Source organism: Mobula birostris, chromosome 9 (genome assembly GCF_030028105.1).
Source record: "Mobula birostris isolate sMobBir1 chromosome 9, sMobBir1.hap1, whole genome shotgun sequence".
In the NCBI taxonomy this organism is placed as follows: domain Eukaryota; kingdom Metazoa; phylum Chordata; class Chondrichthyes; order Myliobatiformes; family Myliobatidae; genus Mobula; species Mobula birostris.
The window spans coordinates 65997569-66019989 of record NC_092378.1 but is presented as its reverse complement, the minus strand read 5'-3'; the positions used below and the strand labels follow the sequence as shown (position 1 = coordinate 66019989).

The window sequence follows — 22421 nt, the reverse complement described above, 5'->3', positions numbered from 1 at the left end:
ATTTCTAAATAAATAAACAGTGGAGAGGTTCTGAACTTGTCTCAGAGAGTGATGGAGACAGAATCTCACAGTGTTTAAATGTCCTGGAAGAACTGCTGTATGCATGGCTGTGGAGCGAGAGGTGGGTAGTGGGATTAGGTGGGGTAGCCTCTTCTGCATGTTTGCCCATTGTAATGCTACAAAAGCCAGCTGTGTTAACTGTATAAAGCATCCATTTTATCCCCACAATGTATGGAATTGTGGAGGAGTGGAGAATGGAAGAGCACTGGCATTGTCTGCATTCCTGCGTACTGGCCTCGCCCTTCTGGTGCTTAATGTCTGCAAACCAGGAGCGTTTCCTCAGAAGGAGGGGGCTGGGCCTCAACAGGCACCTGTTTCCAGATACAGATTAGTTTATTGTCATTCAGGGCGCACTTCCTTGCTCCTGTGAAACTCACAGAGTAAACAGTAGACATGGTGGTGGTGGTAAATACAGTGGCAAGCACAAAACAGCAGAATATACAAAGAGTAAGGTAGTCATACAGCTTGGAAGCAGGCTCTTCAGCCACTAAGATTCTCATTTGAGGTAATGCTACCTCGTCCAACATGCTGATATTTATGTATTTATGCACATTTTATTCTATATCTGTACTTTAACTTTATATTATAGTAAAGCTCTAACTTTGTATTTTATATAACTTTATAATTGTTGAATGTCGTGCCAATGCACCTCAACAAATTCCTGGTACTTGTAAATGTACATGGTGAATAAAGTTAATCCTTGACACTGCCTAGAGGTAGTTTATTTTTACACGGAGTGAGTGCTAGGTGCAAGGAGCACGCTGTTGGGTGGTGCTAGAGGCTGATACATTAGGGATGTGTAAGAGTCTCTTAGATAGGCACAGGGATGTAAGAAAAATTGAGGGTTATGGGCTATGTAGGAGGGAAGGGATCGATTGATTTGGAGTAGGTTAAAAGGTGGCAGAACGTTGTTGGGCCGAGGGACCTGGGCTGTGCTGTAGTGTTCTATGGTCTACCTTTTCTGTCCATGTACCTGTCCAAATGCCTTTTACGTGTTGTTAAAGTATCTGCCTCAACAGGTTCCTTTGGCAGCTCGTTCCTAATACAGATCACCCTGTGGGTGAAAAGGTTTCCCCTCAGATTTCTATTAAATCTCAACCTCTCTCACCCTATACCTATGCCCTCTAGTTCTTGATTCCTCAACACTGGGAAAAGACTCTGTACCTGTGCCCCTTGTAGCATTTCTTAATGCATTGTATGCAACACACAAACTGCTGAAAGAATTCAGCAGATCAGGCAGCATCTACGGAGGGGAATAAACAGTAAGCGTTTTGGGCCAAGACCCTTCAACGGGGCTGAAAAGGAGGGGACAGAAGCCAAAATAAGATGAGGGGAAGCGGGGGAGTACAAGTTGACAGGTGAAACTAGTTGAGGGAGAAGGTGATTGGTTGAGTAAGAGGAGGAAGTAAGAAGCTGGGAAGGGATAGGTGGAAGAGGTAAAGGGCTGAAGAAGAAGGGATCTGATGGGCGAGTGCAGTGATCTATGGAAAACCAAGTAATGGGCAGGTAAGGAAAAGAGAAGGGTAGAGAGGGGAGCTGGAATGAGGAATAGATAAACAGAGAAAGGGGTAGTTGAGGAGAAATTACTGGAAGTTAGAAAAAAATTGATGTTTATGCTGTCAAGTTGGAGGCTGAAATAATGCAAAAAGGAAATGTGACAATAACGGAAGATGTAGAATTCAAGGATTCGAGAATGTGCCAGCACCACCATGAAGGGGTGGTGAAAAAGATAATGGATTCAGCAGTGGCAAAGATGTTGTTTCCTGAATCTGGTTGTCCAGGTCTTCAAACACTTGTATCTTCTCCAAGAGGGAAAAGAGAATGGTCAGGGTGACAGGCACCCTCGACAAAACTATTAGACTTGAGAATGCAAAGTAAATTTATTATCACAGGATGTATATGTCACCGTATACTACCCTGAGATTCATTTTCTTGCAGGCATTCACAGTAGAACAAAGAAATACAATGGAATCAATGAAAAACTAAACACAAAGACAAACAACCAATGTGTAAAAGAAGGCAAACTGTGAAATTAAAAACATGCAAACTGTGAAATTAAAAACATAACAATAAATAAATAATACTGAGAACATGATTTGTAGAGTCCTTGAGAGTGAGTGCATAGGTTATGGAATCAGTTTAGTCGTGGTGAGTGAAGTTATCCATGCCGGTTCAGGAGCCAGATGGTTAAAGGGTAATAATTGTTCCTGATGCAAAGCACTGAGAGGATTAAGAGGATGAAAAGAAGTGACGAACGGAGAAAAGTTAATGAAGTAGGGGTAATATTGGGGTTGATGAGCAAGTACTTGGGCATAGTGCTTCCACAGAGGAGAAAGAGTTGTTGGGAGGGACATTTAGAGTAGAGTATACATGGTCCAGATAGCAGAAGATATGATCACCAGTGGTGGAATGGTTAAATTCAGTGAAGTACAGGAAGACAGAATTAGAGCAACACTGATACGTCATGCTTGTAGGGCTAGAGGAGATTGCAGTGATGGGAGAGGTGGGATTTATAAAATATAGGGTGCTTAATCAGGAGCCATTGTGAGTTCAATGGGCAATCTGGGCTTGTTTGGAGTCGGGAGGATAGGCAGCACTTTGCTTAGCCTCCAGTTTATGGAGGACAGAATGAGAGAGATTGGTTAGGACCAGGTTTTGTAGCCAAGTCCAGAGTTAGTGGAGATGATGAACTGAGCTGGAGAACTGAGGTGCTGGAGTCAGGCAACATCAGGGGAGGTGGGGTTGGAATGTGGATCCTTGGAAGCTTGTGTTGATGTGACACCAAGTTTCTCAAGGTCAGAAAACATTCATTCGTCTCTCCGCATTACTGCTCCCTGTGTTGGGGAACTCTACTGGGAGAAAGGATCATTCCTAAAGCCTCTGTGTTGTTGTTCCTTCAGAGCCCCGACGAGGACCATGACTCTTCAGAACAGAAGCTGCACCAGAGAGAGGATGCCACCACTCAGCAGAACACCATCCTGAATGAGTCCATTACATCGGACACAGGCAGCCCATATCCAGTAAGCTCAATCCCTGCTTGTAACTCTGTCTCTCCATGCTGTTACAATCATGTCATTATGAGCTTGTGTAGGCATTTAGCATATTTGCTTTTTAGAATTTTGATTTAAGTTTTTGATATGTGCTGGATATTAGCATCTTCTATTTTTATTGTCGATTATAATTGAGAGTGCATAACTTTGTTAGGTTTCTTGGTTCTTTAACAATAAGGAAGCGAGAAGTCTGCAGAAGTTCAAGTTCATGGCCTAGCCTGAGGATTGATGGTGAATGGGATGTTGTCCCGGAGCCATGTTTCCAAAAGAACAATCACACAGCAGTTCTTCATCTCGCACCAGGTCAGCCACAGACAAAGGCAATCCAGTTTGTCATCTAGGGAGCGAACACTGGAGAGCAGCCGTGATGGGCAAGCTGGCCTGCAGGGGCCAGTCCTCAATACAGTACTGGTTCCAGCATGTCCACCATGCCTCTGTTCTCCCACACCACCTCCTGTGCTTTCTTTCTTGGGTGGCTGCAACAGATGACACTGTGGCATAAGGGAAACAACCCAAGGCCATGGTTCCTCTGCTGTTAGTCTCGCCAATGAACTAATGAACCAGACACAGAGTATTGCCAATGTCCAACTGGGTCTTGCGATTGCAAGAAAGACATTTATGATGAACATTATGATGAACAATTGGATAAATTTCAAGAATGGACAAAGAAGTGGCAAATGGAATCAAGTGTAGGGAAATGTATGTACCAATGCACATTGGTAGAAGGATTAAAGGCATAGACTACTTCCTAAATGGGGAACGAATTCAGAAATCAGAAGTGTAAAGGTACTGGGAGTCCTTGTGTAGGATTCCTTAAAGGTTAATCTGCTGGTTGAGATGGTAGGAAGGAAAGCGAATGCAATGTTAACATTCACTTCGAGAGGATAAAAGCAAGAATGTAGTGCTGAAGCTTTATAAGACATTGGTCAGACTGAACTTGGCTATTGTGACTAATTTCAGGATGTGCTGGCATTGCTGAGGGTCCAGAGGAGTACACGAGAATGATCCTGGGAATGAAAGGGTTAACGTATGAAGAACGTTTGATTGCTCTGGATCTGTACTTGCTGGAGTTTGGAAGAATGAGAGGGGATCTCATTGAAACCTATTGAATATTGAAAGCCTATATACAGTGGATGTGGAGCGAGTATTATCTTTGTGGTGTGCATAGGAACCTGCTGTGGATGTCGAGCTTGTTGAATCTGATTGCTTCAGTTTTCTGTACATTGAAGAATAATTTGTGAGCATGGTGTTTTGGTGTGTCCTGCAGTGGTGAAGCAGGTCAAGTTTTACTGAAGGAGTCTGTCTCCATTCCTCAGTATAGACACGTGTCTGCTTCTTGCAAAATCCACTCCAGTGGAGCCAATGTAGGAAGCAGACTGTGACAAAGGTCACTGGGAGAATGTTTAACCCAAATGTTTTTCTCAGTCTTTGCAGTCCTGGAGTACAAACTGGATCAAAGTTCAAAGTAAATTCATTTTCAAAGTATGTATATAGAGTCACAGAAAAGTACATCACAGAAACGTGCCCCTCGGCCCATCCAGTTGGCTTAGCCATTTACGTCGACTGCTTCCATCAACCTGCAGAATAAGTTTCGGTACCATAGCCCTCTATAGCCCTATCATCCATGGATCTATCCAAATTTGCATGCACACTTGCACTGGCGGTCATTCCACGCTCTCGTGACCCTCTGAGTGAAGAAGTTTCCCCTCATGTTCCCCTTAAACTTTTCACCTTTTACTCTTAACCCATGACATCTAGTTGTAATTCCACCCAACCTCAATGAAAAAAGCCTGCTTGCATTTACCCTATCTATACCTCTCATAATTTTGTGTACCTCTTTTAAACTTCCTCTCAGTTTTCTACTTTCCAAGGAATAAAGTCCTAATGTATTCAATCTTTCCACATAACTCAGGTCCTCCAGACCTGGCAGCATCGTTGCAAATTTTCTCTGTACTGATTCAACCTTATTTACATCTTTTCTGTAGATAGTTGACCAAAACTGCACATAATACTCCATATTAGGCCTCACCAATGTCTTATACAACTTCAATGTAACATCCCACCTTCTGCACTCAATACTTTGGTTTATGAAAGCCAATGTGCCAAAAGCTTTCTTTCCTATCTACCTGTGATGCCATTTTCAATGAATTATGCACCTGTATTCCTAGATCTCTTTATTCTACCGCACTCCTCAGTGCCCTGCCGTTCACTGTGTAAGATCTACCTTGGTTGGTCCTACTGAAGTGCAACACCTTGCTCTTATCAGCATTAAGTTCCATCTGCCATTTTCCAGCCCATTTTTCCAGCTGGTCCAGACTCTGTTGCAAGCCTCGATAGTCTTCCTCGCTGTCCACTATACTCCCAATCTAGGTGTCATCCGCAAATTTGTGGATCTAATTAACCACATTATCATCTAGATCATTGATACGGATGACAAACATTGATGGACTCAGCACTGATCCTTGCAGCACTCTAGTCACAGGCTTCCAGTCAGAGAGGCAGTCATCTTCTATAACTCTCTGGCTTCTCCCACAAAGCTATTGTCGAATCTAATTTACTACCTCATCTTGCATGCCAAGCAATTGAACCTTCTTGATCAACCCCCCATGTGGGACCTTCCAAATGCATTGCAAAAATCCATGTAGACGACATCCACTGCCCTGCCTTCATCATCTCTCTTGGCAACTTCCTCATAAATTATAATATTGGTTAGACACAACCTACCATGCACAAGGCCACACTGACTATCCCTAAGCAGTCCATGTCTATCCACATACTCACATATCTGGTCGCTTAGAATACCTGACAATAACTTTCGCACTAACCAGGGTCACTGGCCTATAATGTCCTGGTTTATTTTTAGAGCCTTTCTTAAACAGCGGAACACCAGTGGTTATCCTCCAATCCTCCAGCTTCTCACATGTTGCTAAGGATGATTTAAATATCTCTCCAGGGCCCCTGCAATTTCTGCACTTGTCAGGCTCTGGGGATTTATCCACCCTAATTTGCCCCAAGACAGCAAGCACCTCCTCTTCTGTAACACACACAAAATGCTTGAGGAACTCAGCAGATCAGGCAGCAGCTATGGAAAAGAGTATTGTCGATGTTTCGGGCCGAAACCCTTCAATCTGGACTGGAGAGAAAAAGATGAGGAGTCAGAGTTAGAAGGTGGGGGTTGTGAGGAAGAAACACAAGGTTATAAGTGAAACCAGGAAGGGGGAGGGAGGAGTGTAGGTGCTTGGTAAAGTAGTCTCCTAATCTACATTGGGTCTCACCGATATACAGGAGGCCATACTGAGAGACTGGATACAGTAGATGGCTCCAACAGACTCACAGGTGAAGTGTCACCTCACCTGGAAGGACAGTTTGGGGCCTTAAGTGATAGTGAGGGAAGAGGTGTAGGGGCAGGTGTAGCACTTGTTCAGCTTGCAAGGGTAAGTGCCAGGAGGGAGATCAGTGGGAAGGGATGAATGGACAAGGGAGTTGTGTAGGGAGCGATCCCTGTGGAAAGCAGAAAGCAGCGGGGTGGGAAAGATGAAAATTGGTGGTGTGTTCCCATTGGAGATGGTGGAAATTATGAAGAATTATTTGCTGGACGCAGTGGTTGTTGGGGTGGTAGGTGAGGCCAGGAGGAACCCTATCCCTGGTGGGGTGGTGGGAGGATGGAGTGAAGGCAGAGACAAATATGCACAGGTGGAGCTTAAATTTTCCAAAAGCCATTGCATCTGATGTACTCACTGCACCAACTCATATTCACCGATAGAATTTCCCCTCTTGGGCTCCATTGGATTGTGCATTCCTGCTGGATCGAATTCTACAGCCAGTTCTCCCGAGCTGCTTCTCTCTCCATCTCTCGCCGAAAAAGACCTCGACTCACCTCAGTGTCCATCACGAAAACCTCTCCCCCAGCGTTCCCTAGAACCTTCTCCCAGTTTCCCCCCCTCCTGACTGGAAGACACAACATTCCCTTATCTTTAACGGTAACCCAAACACTGCCAGCAGAGCACACTGCTTCTACAGAAAACCATTCATTACATGAAATACCCTACAACATTAGCAGTAAAATCTTTACCAGGGTGTTACATTCTTCACGAATTTGAAATTTATCAACTCCTCATTAGTAACACAGTTTTCAAAGGAATTTCATGATGCCAGGACCTCTAATCCATTTGTAAATGGTAGTGACATATCTCACTTGGGAGACAGGCACAACACACTGCTCCCCCAGTGTGACATTGCCTAGCCTTTCCAGGGGTTTCTTGACTCTTTGAGACCTTCTTACCCTATCATCTACTACTTCAGTCTCAGACACTCACTGAGATCTTTCCTGTGTACGTGGAGAGGCCTCCCCCCCGTCCATTACTCGTGCCTTCTGGCAGCTCAGGTCTCCGATCACCTGACTGAGCTGAGCTTCATCCTCAGTTACTTTGGAGCCCAGTTTCCCTTCATTGTCTAGCCGCAAGCCTGCCTGTCCTCTGCTAGTCCCCCTCCCCCCCCCACTACATTTGCATCAGTGTGGGGAGGTTTGGGAATCTCTTCATCAATTGTTGGGGAGTTTGCAAAGGGTAACATATACCACACCTCTATTTCCTCATCCTCTGATTCCGTACACATTCAGCAATTAGGTCACCTTCAAATCCCTCCACTGACTGTCTTGTTGTTCTCCTACGTTGCCGCAGTGTCTTCCTACTAGGTGTAGGGTCCATAACAGGTTTGGGATCAACATGTACCTCTTGTCCTAGAGGTAAAAGGTAGTTCCGATGGAGAATTTTGACAGGTCCATTCCTGTCTTCTGGCTTCACCCAGAAAACTGGTACATTTGGCATCTGGATCTCCACCACGTGAGGCTTGGCCACCCAGCAGTCAGACAACTTCTGCTTCCTTGGTAGCCCCACATTCCTTGTGAGAACTCTTGTCTCCAGGCATCATTTGGGAGAACCTAATCATTTGATCATATCTCCCTTAGTTCTTTGATTCTGCTTAGTAGCAGAGACTTCTGCTTGTTCATAAGCCTTTTATAATTCTGTCCTCATGTCAAACACATACTGAAGATAAATCTTCTGTATGGCAAGTCTTCCCCACCAGTCCCAAAACAGAGGTCTACAGTCAATCTTGCTTTGTGCTCAAACATCAAACAATATGGCGATTATCCGGTAGCTTCATTTTGTGTACAGTTGTAGCAATGAACCAGGTGCCCAATAGGCTGACTCCATTTGTTCTTCTTGCGGAGATCCCGGGTTCCAAGCATGTCTAGTAATGTCCCGTTGAGCCTGTTGGGCTGTGAATCACCCTGAGGGTGATAAGGTACAGTATACACCTCCTCGACTCCAATCATGCTCAGAAATTCATGTATGAGCCTACTCTCAAAATCCCTTCCAGATCGCTGTGTATCTGTCTGGGAAAGCCATAATGAACAAAATGCTTTTCCCATAACACTTAGGCCACAGTAGACTCCCTCTGATCCTTTGTAGGGAAGGCTTGAGCATATCTGGTGTAGTGAGCGGTAAAAACCAAGGCGTTCGCTGTGTTTCTGGAATCAGGCTCTATGCAGAGGAAATCCATACAAACTAGATCAAGTGGCCCACATTCTGCAAATGAGGTAAAGGAATGGCCCACAGGCAGCATCTTTCTCCAAATACTTCGAACGCACAACTTACGTATTCTTCCATCTCCAGCTTCATTCGGGGCCAGTAGGACCTATCCTGGACCAATCCATAGATCTTGTCAAACCCCAAGTGACTTGAATCTTCATGAAGTGACTTCAACACAATCCTCCGATGCTTCTCAGGCAAAATCAACTGGGAATGGAGGAGACGTGACCCGGTACAGAACCTGGTTCCTCAACTCCAGTTTGTTCCTTTCTCTCAGCAGTAGAGGTATGGCAGGGTGTTTCGTCTTTTCAGCACGAGCCGTATCCCCTTCCACAACAGCTGTCCATACGGTGCCTATACAAGGGTCATCTCACTGAACGGCAGCCACTTCCCCAGAACTCAATGCAGGCAACTGCTTCATATTCAGAGCAGGTCAGGTTGCAATAAGCTTGTGGAATGGCACTACCAGTGGCTTTCAAATGATGTACTGCTCGGTCCTGCCCTCACCTTGCCTCTGGTTCCTCATGGCGGGAAACTGGCACATTGCTTTAACTCCAGGTGCAGGAACACTCTCCCACTCTCTGTCCACTTCCAGCCCTTCATTTGCACGTCGGGACAATGCATCTGCCTCAATGTTCCGACTCCCCTGCTGGTACTTCAGGTTGAAATCACAGGCAGACAACACCGCCAACCACTGATCGCTTGTGGCATCCAATTTTGCCAGGGTCAGGATATAAGGCAGTGGAGTCCATCCTCACCTTGAGTTTGGCACCATATAGATAATCACTTAAGTTATCTGCCAGAGGCCACTTCAATGCTGGAAACTCCAATTTGTGTGTGGGTAGTTTCGCTCAGTGGGTGACAGACTCTTGGCTGACAAAAGTAACAGGTCCTAGGGTAGGCTTACACCTTCTCAAAAAGAGCTCTGAACACCGAGTGAATGGACAAGATTTTCAGAAAGCTGTCTCCAATTCTCTCCTTTCAGGCGCTCTCACAATAAAATTATTTGTTCCCACAATAATTGAAGCTTTGCCCTTCTTGACTGGGTCCAGACAAACTAACACTAATATATCAAGGATCTCAGCTACTCCCACATCTGCCTCTGAAAACTCCAGCTTCAACGACAAGTAACCATCATACGGGTAGTCATTAGTGCTAAGGCCCCAGAGCTCTTGCACGCAGAGTGGCGTCAGTGGTAAAAGCGTCAAATACCAGTTGTTGAAGGATCTGTACAGCAGAGTAACCTGAGAACCTGTGTCAAGTATGGCTCTAGCATGAATACCCTTGATCCGTAGAGATACACTGGAGCTTGGCCCCACTAAGCCTTCAGGAATAGCATTTTGAACTTTAGTGTTTTCCTTGATACATTGATTGGAATGTGTTCCCCGGAGATGCCAGGCCATTCCCTCACTGGGTCACTCCGAGGTTTCCTGATTTCCCTTTCTGTTTAAATAACCATTGGTTCACTTTCCGAAGGATTTCCCATCTTTCACACTCCCATCTGAAATGTCCCACCTCACCACAGTTGTAACAGACAATATCGCTCGCTCCCCTTTGCAAGGGACCCCGTTCAATAGCAGCCCTCTGCTTAGTGTGTCCCGTCAAGGGGTCTGGCTCCCTATCGGCTTTGTTATGCTTGGTGACAGCACCTGCTGATAATAGCCGGGATATCTCAGCTCAAAAATCTTTCACAAACTCCTGTAAAACCCCCGCCTGTGGGTCATCAGGGATCACTTCAGCAATGGAAGCTACTACCGGGTTTCTGTGCCCTGCTGACGGAGGCCTCCCACTCCTCCATCGCATTTTCCTCCTCCCTTACTTCTCTGATCAGCTCAACAAACAAGGAAGACATTGTGAGAATGTCTTGTGAGACATTCGGAGGCTGAAGCAATCACATCACGTGACTGTGCACCCTTCACCACTTGGTGCATCGTTAATTGATTCACCTCAGCCAGTTGGATGGTCCCTCTACGCTGCAAGCAAAGTGACTCTCTCTATCTGAAAAATGCAGGCTGAAAGATCCTCCCCTTTCTTCTGGAACATGCACTTAAACCCCACCATAAACTCCACTGGGCTGCCTGTCATGCCAAAAACGCTTTCTAGCATTTGTTTGCAGCTCACAGAAGTAGCAAAGGGATCTAAGGACTCTGCCTTCAAGGACCTCACCACTTCAGCAGTCAGACATGTTAGACTCTCTTCCAGATGCTGTCTTTTCACATTATCAGAGCACTGCCACTCATCCATATCTGAGATGTCTGCTCCGCCCAAGGCTCATATTCCCCCTCCCCCAACAGGGGTGGACTTCACTCCCAAGAACCTCCTCAGCCTACGATAACTTTGACTTTCCACTAGTGCACTTTGCCATTTATCTGCCAGGGTCTTAAAGGCCAATACCAACTCAGAATTTTCACCCCTCGCTTGAGGACTCATTAGATCTCCCACATCAGACCACTCCTTCCCCTCACTCTGCAGAAGTGAGAGCAACTTGTCTTTAAAGTCTCTGCCCTCAGCTACAGGAAACTCGGCTACCAATTTGACATCCTTGCTTACACTCCCCTCTGCTCTGAAAGTATGGAGGGCCATGGTCCTGCCTTTCCCGGGACCCCATTGGTAACAGGCTGATTGACTCCCGTCATGGACTAGTCTGAACTAAAACCACATCTGTGTCTGCCATTCAGTCAAATTGCCGCTCCATGATCATAACTTTCCCTAATACTTCAACTCGACTTAAAACCCTGATCAACAATTCACCTGGGCTGCGGACATCCACCCCGCTCAGAACACAAGCATTAGTCTTGAATCACACCAACACTTAGTCCCTGTGGCGACCATGACCACGTATCTTAATCACTTTCCTGGACAATAATTTAACACAGGCTTAAACAGAAACTACTTAATCAATTCTTCGAGCAATCACAAAGTATTCAACGAATTCAATCCAAGACGATAGCTCCCACAACAAAGCCCCTTTTTACTGGGTGTGTCTAGAAATGCAGCTTGTTAGCCCGTTGCTAACAGCCTCTTGACTCCGTGGCGAGAAGGCCTCCTTTCTCAGATCCCTTTTGTCTAGGGTGTGTACAGCTTTGGTTCTGCCAAACCCATGAGGTTGGGATGTCTCACCCACCCAAACCCCGGATTGTGTGAATGCTATGTGATTTACTGCCCCATCCAATCACCCATCGGCAAGAAATAACAGATCATACACCACATACAATTATAAAGAAAGTATATTTATGAAAGTACACTTAATCAAAGAGTTATTAAAGAAAATAATAAAAAAGGGCTCATTATAATTAAACAGTCAAATGTGCAAATCTTCCAAAAGCCGGGCTGTATCCAATACACTCACGGCACCAACTCGTATTCACTGATTCCCTGTAGAATTCCCCCTCTGGCGCTTCATTGGATCACGCATTTCTGCCAGATCAAACCCTACGGCTGATTCTGTCGAGCTTCTTCTATCTTTATCTCCCGCCAAAAAGACCTCACCCACCTCAGAGTCCATCACAAAAACCTCTTCCCCAGCATCCTCTAGAACCCTCTCCCAGTTCCACCTTCCTGATTGGTGAAAACAACATTCCTAAGCATCTTTAACGGTAACCCAAACACTGCCAGAAGAACACACTACTTCTCCAGAAAAACCTTTACATGAAATGCCCTACAACATTAGCAGTAAAATCTTTACCAGGGCATTACTGGTTCTTGATTAGTAAGGATGTCAAAGGTTGCGGGAAGAAGGCAGGAGAATGGAGTTCAGAGGGATAATAAATCAATCATGATGGAATGGCGGAGCCGACCTGATGGGCTGAATGGTCTAAGTCTGCTCTGAATGTTATGGTTTTCATCTTAGAGGCTATCATTGTGGCTTGTTGTTAGGATGCTAGGAGGTGAGAACAGAGTTAAAAGAAATCACCCAGGTTGTGTCTGGAATGCGAGGAATTGCTATTGCACATGTGTCCTGGTTAGTAAATTAATCTGAAGGCAACCCAAATGCCCAACCTCCTGGGAGATTTCTTCCCGAGCACGGACCAGCAGGGAGGTACTTGGATCAAGTTCACTGAATGACACAGCAGAAATGAACACGAATCCAAGTCTCAAGAGTGGCTTCAACAAAAGAACTGTTCCCATCATAATCCAAAACTGTACAGCCTAAGACCCATCTTTACTGATCTGTTTCCCCCTTTCTCTTTACCTATTCATTGGTACCTTATTGATAATCAGTTCTATTTTACACCTCTTATTTTACATCAAGGTTGCTGTGCAAGTTGATAGGGTGGTTTAGAAGGTTCCTTCATTAGTCAGGATTGAGTTCCAGAGATGCGAAGTAATGTCGCAGCTCTATAAAACCCTGGTTAGACCACACCTGGAATATAGTGTTCAGTTCTAGTCATCTCATTAAATGAAGGCTAGGGAAGCCTCAGAGAGGGTGCAGAGGAAAATAACCAGGATTCTGCCTGGACGAGAGAGGGTGTTTTAAGAGGAGAGGTTGAGGGAGGTCAGGTTTTTCTCTTAGAAGTGAAAAGGATGACAGATGACTTCTTGGAGGTGTACAAAATGAGAAAAAAGATAGATCGAGTTGGATAGCCAGAGACTTCACAAGGATGGAAATGGCTAATAAAAAGGTGCATTATTCTAAAGTGATTAGTGGAAAGTAGAGGGGGGGGGGTTGTCAGAGGTAAGTTTCCTACACAGAGTAGTGGGTGCATGGAACACCCTGCAAGGGCAGTGGTAGAGCCAGATATGTTCGGGACACTTAAGAAACTCGAAGATAGGCACATGGGTGATTGAAAAATTGTGGGCTGTGTAGGTGCGAAGGGTTAGTCTGATCTAAGTGTACATTATAAGGTTGGCACAACATTGTGGGCTGAAGGGCCTGTACCGTACTGTAGTGTTCTATGTTTTATGTTCATCTACGATCTTCACCCTTTTCCCTTCAACCCTGCAAGAACTCCGCTATTTTTCTTTGTTCTCAAATTCCTTTGCCCCATTATTGCTGAAAATGCTTTAATCTCCCTCGACAGCACTGAAGCAAGGCCTTTGGCCTAAACTGTCCCAGATGGCAATCAAAGATAGTCCATTTGCCTGCGTTTGGCCCATATCCCTCCAAATCTTTCCTGGGACCGTACTTGCTGTATTATGTACAGTTTTGGTGACCCTTTGTGGGAAAAACATGGTCAAGCCAGAGAGGGTGCAGAAGAGATTTATGAGGGCACTCCCTGGACTAAAGGCCCTGAATTTTAGGAGGGGTTGGCCAGGCTGTGTTTTTATTCCCTGGAGTGCAAGAGAATGAGAGGTGACCTCATAAAAGTTCATAGAACCATAATGGGTATGGATGAGGTAGACAGTCATAGTCTTTCCCCCAAGGTTGGGGAATCCAAAACTAAAGGGCCCAGATACAAGATAATAGGGGAGAGATTTCAAAGAGACCTCAGAGTGCGGTGAATGCCTGGAATGAGCTGCTGGAGGTAGTGGTCGAGGTGGGTATAACTGCAACTTTTAAGAGGCACTAAGGTAGGTACATAGAAGGGAAGGACTTGTAGGGTAATGAGCCGAATATGGGCAACAGGGACTCACTGGCAGGATGTTGTGGTTGGCATGGGCCAGTTTCCATGCTGTGTGACTCTATCCAAGTACTTGACCAATTGAGCTATGGAACCCCTTCCCTGAGCCCTCGTATCCATCAAGGATGTTGGTGTCAGTGGCAATACCAGCATTTATTGCCCATTCCTGAACTGAGGAGGGACTGAACTAATTGCGGCTGGACTGAGGGGGTGGGAGGAGGGAGCATTGCAGTTATTATAACACTTCATAGTGTGACAGTGATTGAGGTTCAATTCCCATCCGGTTTCCTCCAGGTGCTCTGGTTTCCTCCCACCTTTCAAAGATGTTCAGGTTAGGGTTATTGAGTAATGGGCATGTTATGCTGGTAGCAGAAGCACAGCAACACTTCTGACTGCTTTCCGTAAATCCTCGGACTGTGCCGGTAGATGGTGCAAACAACATATTTCACGATATGGTTTGATGTACATGTGACAAATAGACCTAGTCTATCCAGTTTACTGAGCCACACTGGTGGGCTTGCGGTTCCATATAACCAGACCAGGTAAAGATGTTGGATTATCCTCCCTGAAGCATAATTCCAAAATAATCCAGTAGTTTCATTATTGTCCAGTGTTTAATCTATTACTGTCTGTACTTCCCACTGCCTTGGTAAAACAGCGAGCAGAATCAAACAACTCCCAATTTCTCACCCGGGGGGTGGGGGGCATCTTTTTCAGCAGGCTGCAGTCAATCTGAGGTCATTCACTGGTGATGCAGTGCAAGGTTTAAAAAGAGCTCGGGTGCTTTTCAGTACAGGGCCAATAATAAGAAAGAAGGTGTAAGCGGAGCGGCTATTGTGTGAGTAGGCAGTGTTAGAGTGGTCTGGCATTGGCACAACAGGCTTAGATGAGAGCAAGCTTGGGCAAGTACAGGCAGTGGTTCTAGGTAAGTTTCTATTAATTTTTTTTTCTGTTAGTACGTAGCTAGTCTGCTGAGAATGCATCCAGAGGTAGCAATATGTTCTTTGTGAGAGATGTGGGAACTTTGGGAGACCTCCAGCCTCCCTGATAACTACATCTGCACAAAGAGTATCGACCTGCAGCTCCGTAGAGACCACATGAAGGAACTGGAGCTGCACCGTGATGATCTTCTGCTCATATGGGAAAATGAGCTGATAGATAGGAACTACAGGAAGGTTGTTACCCCTAAGTTGCAGGATCAAGTACCTGGGTGACTTTCAGGAGAGGGAAAGTGAATAACTAGCCAGTACAGCGTACCCACTCCCCGTCCCCGGCCATTTTCTTCAGAAATATGTATGTAGCTTAAAATACTGGGGCGGGGGGGGGGCGAACTACCAGTGGGGCTGCAGCAACTGGGTCTCTAGCACTGAATCTGGCTCTTCTCAGAAGGGAAGTGGGAAGAAGAGAAGTGCAGTGGTGAAGCAGGGAAGCGGGAAGCAGATTCTGTGGACGTGAAAAAGCTGCCCAAAGTTCAGAGTAAATTTCATTATCAAAGTACCTATGTCTCACCATATACAGCCCTGAGATTCATTTTCTTGTGGATGTACTTAATAAATCTATAGAATAATAACCATAACAGAATCAATGAAAGGCCACCTGCCTAGAATGTTCAACCAGAATGAAGAAGACAACAAACAGTACAAATACAAAAATAAGCAATAAAATAATAAATAAATAAGCAATAGAATATTGAGAACATGAGATGAAGAGTCCTTAAAGTGAGTCTAGGTTGTGGGAACATTTGAATGAAGGGGCAAGTGAAGTTGAGTGTAGTTATCCTCATTGGTTCAAGATCCTGATAGTTGAGGGGTAGTAACTGTTTCTGAACCCGCTGGTGTGAGTCCCGAGGTTCCTGTACCTTTTTCTCGATGGCAGCAGCGAGAAGAGAGCACGTTTTGGGTGGTGGGGGTCCCTGATGATAGATAGTGCTTTCATGCGACAGTGTTTCATGTAGGTGCGCTCAGTGGTGGGGTGGGCTTTACCTGTGATGGACTGGGCCGTACCCACTACTTTTTGTAGGATTTTCCATACCAGGCTGTGATGCAGCCAGTCAATATACTCTCCACTACTCATCTACAGAAGTTCAGCAAAGTTTTTTAGAAATCATGCTGAATCTGCTCAAACTCCTAAGTAGAGGCACTGCCGTGCTTTCTTCGTAATTGCACTTATGTGCTGGCATCAGGAAGGGTCCTCGAAAACAATATCACCTACAAATTTAAAGTTGCTAACCCTCTGCACCTCTGATCCTCCAATGATGACTGGCTCGCTGACCTCTGGTTTCCTTCGGAAGTACACCCGGATGGTATGTTGCCTCCCAGGTGCCAGGGTCAGGGATGTCTTGGCATTCTAAAGGGGGATAGTGAACAGCCAGAAGTCATGGTACATGTTGATGCCAATGACATAGGTAGGAAAAGGGAGGGGGTCCTGAAGAGAGAATAAGGGAGTTGGGAATAAGGGAAAGCTGAAAAGCAGGACCTCTAGGATGGTAATCTCTGGATTGCTGCCTGTGGCATACACCAGTGGGGGTAAGAATAGGATGATTTGGCAGATGAATGCATAGCTAAGGAATTAGTGCAGGAGACAGGGTTTAAGATAACTGCATGATTGAGATCTCTTCTTGGGAAGATGTGACCTGCACAAAAAGGATGAATTACACCTGAATCCGAGGACGACTAGTGTCCTTGTGGGCAGGTTTGTCAGAGCTGTTGGGAAAGGTTTAAACTAATTTGGCGGGGGCTGGTGGGGGTGGTGGGAACCAGAGTGATAGTGCTGAGGATGGGGCAGTTGGTGTGCAACTAGATGCAGCATGTAATGATACTGTCATGAGGGACAGGCAGATGATAGGGCAAAATTACAGTCAGTCAGAGTTAAAGTGTAAAGGGGGCCAAAATCCAAAAGGGTGATGCATAGAGGACTGAAGGTGTTATATTTGAATGCACACTGTATACAGAATGGGGTAGATGAACTTGCAGCGCAGTTTGAATTTGTCAGGTACGATATTGTGTGCATCACTGAGTCTTGGTAGCTTATTATCCACTGATCCACATTGTATCGAAAGGACAGGCAGGTAAGCAGAGGGGGTACAGTGGCTCTGTTGGTTAAAAAAAGAAATCAAATCCTTGGAATGAAATGATTTAAGATTGAAAGATGTGGGATCCTTGTGGGTAGACTTAAGAAACTGCAGGGGTAAAAAGGCCCTGATGGGATTTGTGTACTGGCCTCTGAAAGGTAGCCAAGATATGGGCTGCAAATTACAAAGGCATGTAAAAGGGGTTACGGTGTGATAATCATGGCTGTAGGGGTGGGGGTGGGGCTTCAATATGCAGGTAGATTAGGAAAATCAGGTTGGTGCTGGATCCCAAGAGAGGGTATTTGTAGAATGCCCCGAGATGGCTTTTTAGAGCGGCTTGTGGCTGAGCCCACTAGGGGAACAGCAATTTTGGATTGGGTGTTATCTAATGACCCAGATTTGATTAGGGAACTTAAGGCAAAGGAACCCTTAGGAGATAGTACGCAAACACAAGGAATTCTGCAGATGCTGGAAATTGAAGCAACACACATCAAAGTTGCTGGTGAATGCAGCAGGCCAGGCAGCGTCTCTAGGAAGAGGTACAGTCGACGTTTCGGGCAGAGACCCTTCATCAGGACTAACTGAAAGAAGAGCTATTAAGAGATTTGAGAGGGGGAGGGGGAGATCCAAAATGATAGGAGAAGACAGGAGGGAGAGGGATGGAGCCAAGAACTGGACAGGTGATTGGCAAAAGGGTTATGAGAGGATCATGGGACAGGAGGCCCAGGGAGAAAGAAAAGGGAGAGGGGGGGAAACCCAGAGGATGGCAAGGGGTATAGTGAGACGGACAGAGGGAGTCCGTCCAGGTGAGGTGACACTTCACCTGTGAGTCGGCTGGGGTGATATACTGCATCCGGTGCTCCCGATGTGGCCTTCTATATATTGACGAGACCCGACGCAGACTGGGAGATGCTTTTGCTGAACACCTACGCTCTATCCGCCAGAGAAAGCAGGATCTCCCAGTGGCCACACATTTTAATTCCACATCCCTTTCCCATTCTGACATGTCTATCCACAGCCTCCTCTACTGTAAAGATGAAGCCTCACTCAGGTTGGAGGAACAAAACCTTATATTCCGTCTGGGTAGCCTCCAACCTGATGGCATGAACATTGACTTCTCAAACTTCTGCTAATTCCCCACCTCCCCCTCGTACCCCATCCGTTATTTATTTATATACACACATTCTTTCTCTCTCTCTCCTTTTTCTCCCTCTGTCCCTCTGACTATACCCCTTGCCCATCTTCCGGGCATCCACCCTCCCCCTTTTCTTTCTCCCTGGGCCTCCTGTCCCATGATCCTCTCGTATCCCTTTTGCCAATCACCTGTCCAGCTCTTGGCTCCACCCCTCCCCCTCCTATCTTCTCCTATCATTTTGGATCTCCCCCTCCCCCTCCCACTTTCAAATCTCTTACTAGCTCTTCTTTCAGTTAGTCCTGAGGAAGGGTCTCGGCTCGAAACGTCAACTGTACCTCTTCCTAGAGATGCTGCCTGGCCTGCTGCGTTCACCAGCAATTTTGATGTGTGTTCCTTAGGAGACAGTGATCATAGTATGATAGAATTCACTCTGCAGTTTGATGGAGAAAAGCAAAAGTCAAATGTATCAGTGCTACAGTGGAGTAAAGGGAATTACAAAAGTATGAGAAAGGAGATGGCCAGAGTTGCTTGGAAGGGGACACCACAGGGAATGAATATTGAAAGGCCTAGATAGAGTGGATATGGGGAGTCTAGGAACTGAGGTGCAGCCTCAGAATTGAGGGATGTCCATTTTGAACAGAGATGAGGAAAAATTTCTTTAGCTAGAGGGTGGTAGATCTGTGGAATTCATTGCCACAGACAGCTGTGTGGGCCAAGTCATTGGGTATATTTAACGTGGTGGTTGATAGGTTCTTGATTAATCACGGTGTCAGAGTTAGCGGGAAGAAGGCAGGAGAATGGGCTTGTGAGGTGTAATGTTTCAGCCGTGAGCAGACTTGATGAACCGAATGGCCTAATTCTATGTCTTACGGTCTGACTTCATTCCCCATGCCCCACCCGCCCACCTTCCTCATCACCTGGTCTCAGCTGTCACCTGCCAGCTTGTACTCTTTCCCCTTCCCCACCTTCTTACTCTGGCTTCTTTCACCTTCCTTCCCAATCCTGTTGAAGGGTCTCAGCCCAAAGTGTCAACTGTTTATGCCCCTGCATTTTACTGCCTGACCTGCTGAGTTCCTACAACATTTTGTGCAGGTTACTCTGGATCTCCAGCGTCTTCAGAGTCTCTTGTGTTTAGTCAAAGACCTCACGCACCCCAGGTATTTTCTCTTCTCTCCTCTCCCATTAGGCACATAGCGTCAGGCTCAAGGACAGCTTCCATCAGACTCTTGAATAGACCGCTTGAATGATAAGATGGACTCCTGGCCTCACAATTTACCTTGCACTTTATTCTTTATCTGCAATGCACTTTATATGTAGCTGTTGCACTTTATTATGCATTGTTAATAATGTTTTACCTTGTACTATCTCAATGCACTGTGTGTGTGTCATGATCTTTTCACTGTATCTTGGTATATGTGACAATGATTATAGCCAATGACAATAATAGATGTCACTGAGAAGAACTTTCTCCAGAATTTCCTGATTTAGTTAGTTTTGTTTAACTTAAGTTCCCAGTGGTGGGTTTGATAGTTGTATCTGTGGATCGGTACACCAGAAGTCTGGCTACCAGTCCAGTAAATCAACCGCCGTGTGACCAGCCCTGTTATGGCCTTTCCTCTGACCTCTGAGACCAAGAGTTTTGTCATTTGCTCCATTATCTCCGTTTGAGGCTTGGCGTCAAATTTGGTTTGACATCGTTGCACTGATCCGTGCTGGAATGTTGGGTTGCGTTAAAGGTGCCACGTAAATGAAGTCTGCTTTGTTTAAAATAGCTGACCCCATGCCTGAGCTAATCAGCACACCAATAAAAATAGCAATAATTAGATGTTGTTTCTCTCCATTAATCTGTCAGAACTCTTTAACAGGTGGTGCGAATTGGCAGCATGAAAAAGCCTCAAAGAGCAGCCCAGGACACACTAATGCTGTTCTCTAACCTCTCTGTCTGCTGTATCGTATTTGCATTTTTACAAAAGCCAGAAATGCTCTAAATAATGGGATGCCTTTTCCCTGAAGTGATAGTTTGGTACAAATTGTCTCAGCAGTGACCAAGCATAAATTCCCTCTCACTCCTCCTGTAGTTAAACCTTGGAGTTATCAGCGCAGAGAAAGACTTTCACTCTGCTCCCTTCAGTGCTGCTGCTCCCACTAATTCATAGAGTCATAGAACACTACAGCACAGAAACAGGCCCTTCAGCCCATTTGGTCCATTCTGCATAGTCCCATTGACCTGCACCAAGACCATAGCCCCCCATAACCCTCCTATCCATATACTTACCCCAGTTTCTCTTAAATATTGAAATCAAACCCACGTTCACCACTGCAAATGCTGAAGGAACTCAACAGATGAGGCAGCATCTGTGGAAAGGAAAAAGTAGTCAATGTTTCGAGCTGAGATCCTTCTTTAGGACTGGAAAGGAAAGGGGAGGAAGATGGGGCGGGGGAAGGAGTACAAGCTGGAAGGTGATAGGTGAAGCCAGATGAGTTAGGGGGAATGAAGTGAGAAGCTAGGAGGAGATGGATGAAAAAGGTTAAAGGGCTGAAGAAGAAGGAATCTGATAGGACAGCAAAGTGGACCATGGGGGAAAGGGAAGGATGAGGGGTACCAGCGGAAGGTGATAGGAGGTGAGGAGAAAAGAAGAGGTAAGAGGGGAGTGGGGAAAAATTACTGGAAGTTAGAGAAATTGATGTTCATGCAACCAGTTTGGAGGCTACCTAGATGGAATATGAGGTGTTGCTCCTCCACCCAGCAAGTGGCTTCATCATGGCAAAAGAGGAGGCCATGGATCGACACATCAGAATGGGAATGGGAATAGGAATTAAAATGGTTGGCCATTGGGAATTTCCATTTTTGGCAGATGGAGTGGAGATACTCAACAGAGCAGTTCCCCAATTTACGTCATGTTTCACCAATGTAGAGAAGGCTGCATCAGGAGCAACGGATATGGTAGACATCCCAACAGATTCGCAAGTTGCCTCACCTGGAAGGACTGTTTGGGACCATGAGTGGAGGTAACGGAGGAGGCAAATGGGCAGGTGTAGCATTTCAGTCACTTGCAGGGATGTGTATCAGGTGGGAGATTAGTGGGGAGGGAAGAATGGACAAGGGAATCACAGAGGGAGCAATCCCTGCGGATAGCGGAGAGGTGGGAGGAGGTAAAGATGTGCTTGGTGGTAGGATCCCATTGAAGATTGCGGAAGTTTTGGAGAATGGTGTGTTGAATGGGGTGGTAGGTGAGGACAAGAGGAGCTCAATGCCTGTTAAGGTGGCGGAAAGATGGGGTGACTGTGGATGTCCTGATCCATCATCAGTTGTTCAGTAAGGAAAACCCCATTCTCTGAAGAAGGAGGACATCTCCAACGTCCTGGAAATAGATGCAGCAGAGACTAAGGAACTGAGAAAAGGGAATGGCATTTTTACAGGAGACAGGATGGGAAGAGGTATAACTGTGGGAATTGGTAGGTTTATAGAAGATGAAAACAGAGAGATTGAGAAAGGGAGGTGTCAGAAATGGATCAAGTGAATTTAAGGACATGGTGGAAGTTGGAGGCAAAGTTGATGAATTGATGACTCAGCAAGGGTGCATGAAACAGCACCAGTGCAGTCATCAGTGTAGCGCAGGAGGAGTTGGGGAGCATTACTGGGGAAAGCTTGGAACATGGACTGTTCTACATAGCCAACGAAAAGGCAGCCATAGCTGGAGCCCATGGCTGTCCCCCCAAGTCTGGAGAAAATGGGAGGAGTCAAACAAGAAATTATTGATGGTGAGGACCAGTTCTGCCAGATGGAGTCGGATGGTGTTGGAGGGGAACTGCTTGGGTCTTTTGTTGAAAAAGAAGTAGGGAGCTTTAAGGCCTTCTTGATGGGGGATAGACGTGTATAGGGACTGGACATCCATGGTGAGATGAGGCGATAAGGACCAGAGAATTGAAAGTTAGTGAGGACATTGACGGCAT

General features: G+C 45.8%; 1 protein-coding gene across 2 annotated transcripts in view; it reads left to right on the top strand.

Annotated features, from left to right (window-relative positions):
- pawr (PRKC, apoptosis, WT1, regulator) overlaps positions 1 to 22421 on the top strand; it is a 231896-nt gene that overhangs the window by 100900 nt on the left and 108575 nt on the right. For both annotated transcript variants that reach the window (XM_072268193.1, XM_072268192.1), the window contains exon 3: positions 2961 to 3080. In XM_072268193.1, the coding sequence (XP_072124294.1) occupies positions 2961 to 3080 (120 nt within the window). The remainder of the gene's footprint in view (positions 1 to 2960; positions 3081 to 22421) is intronic.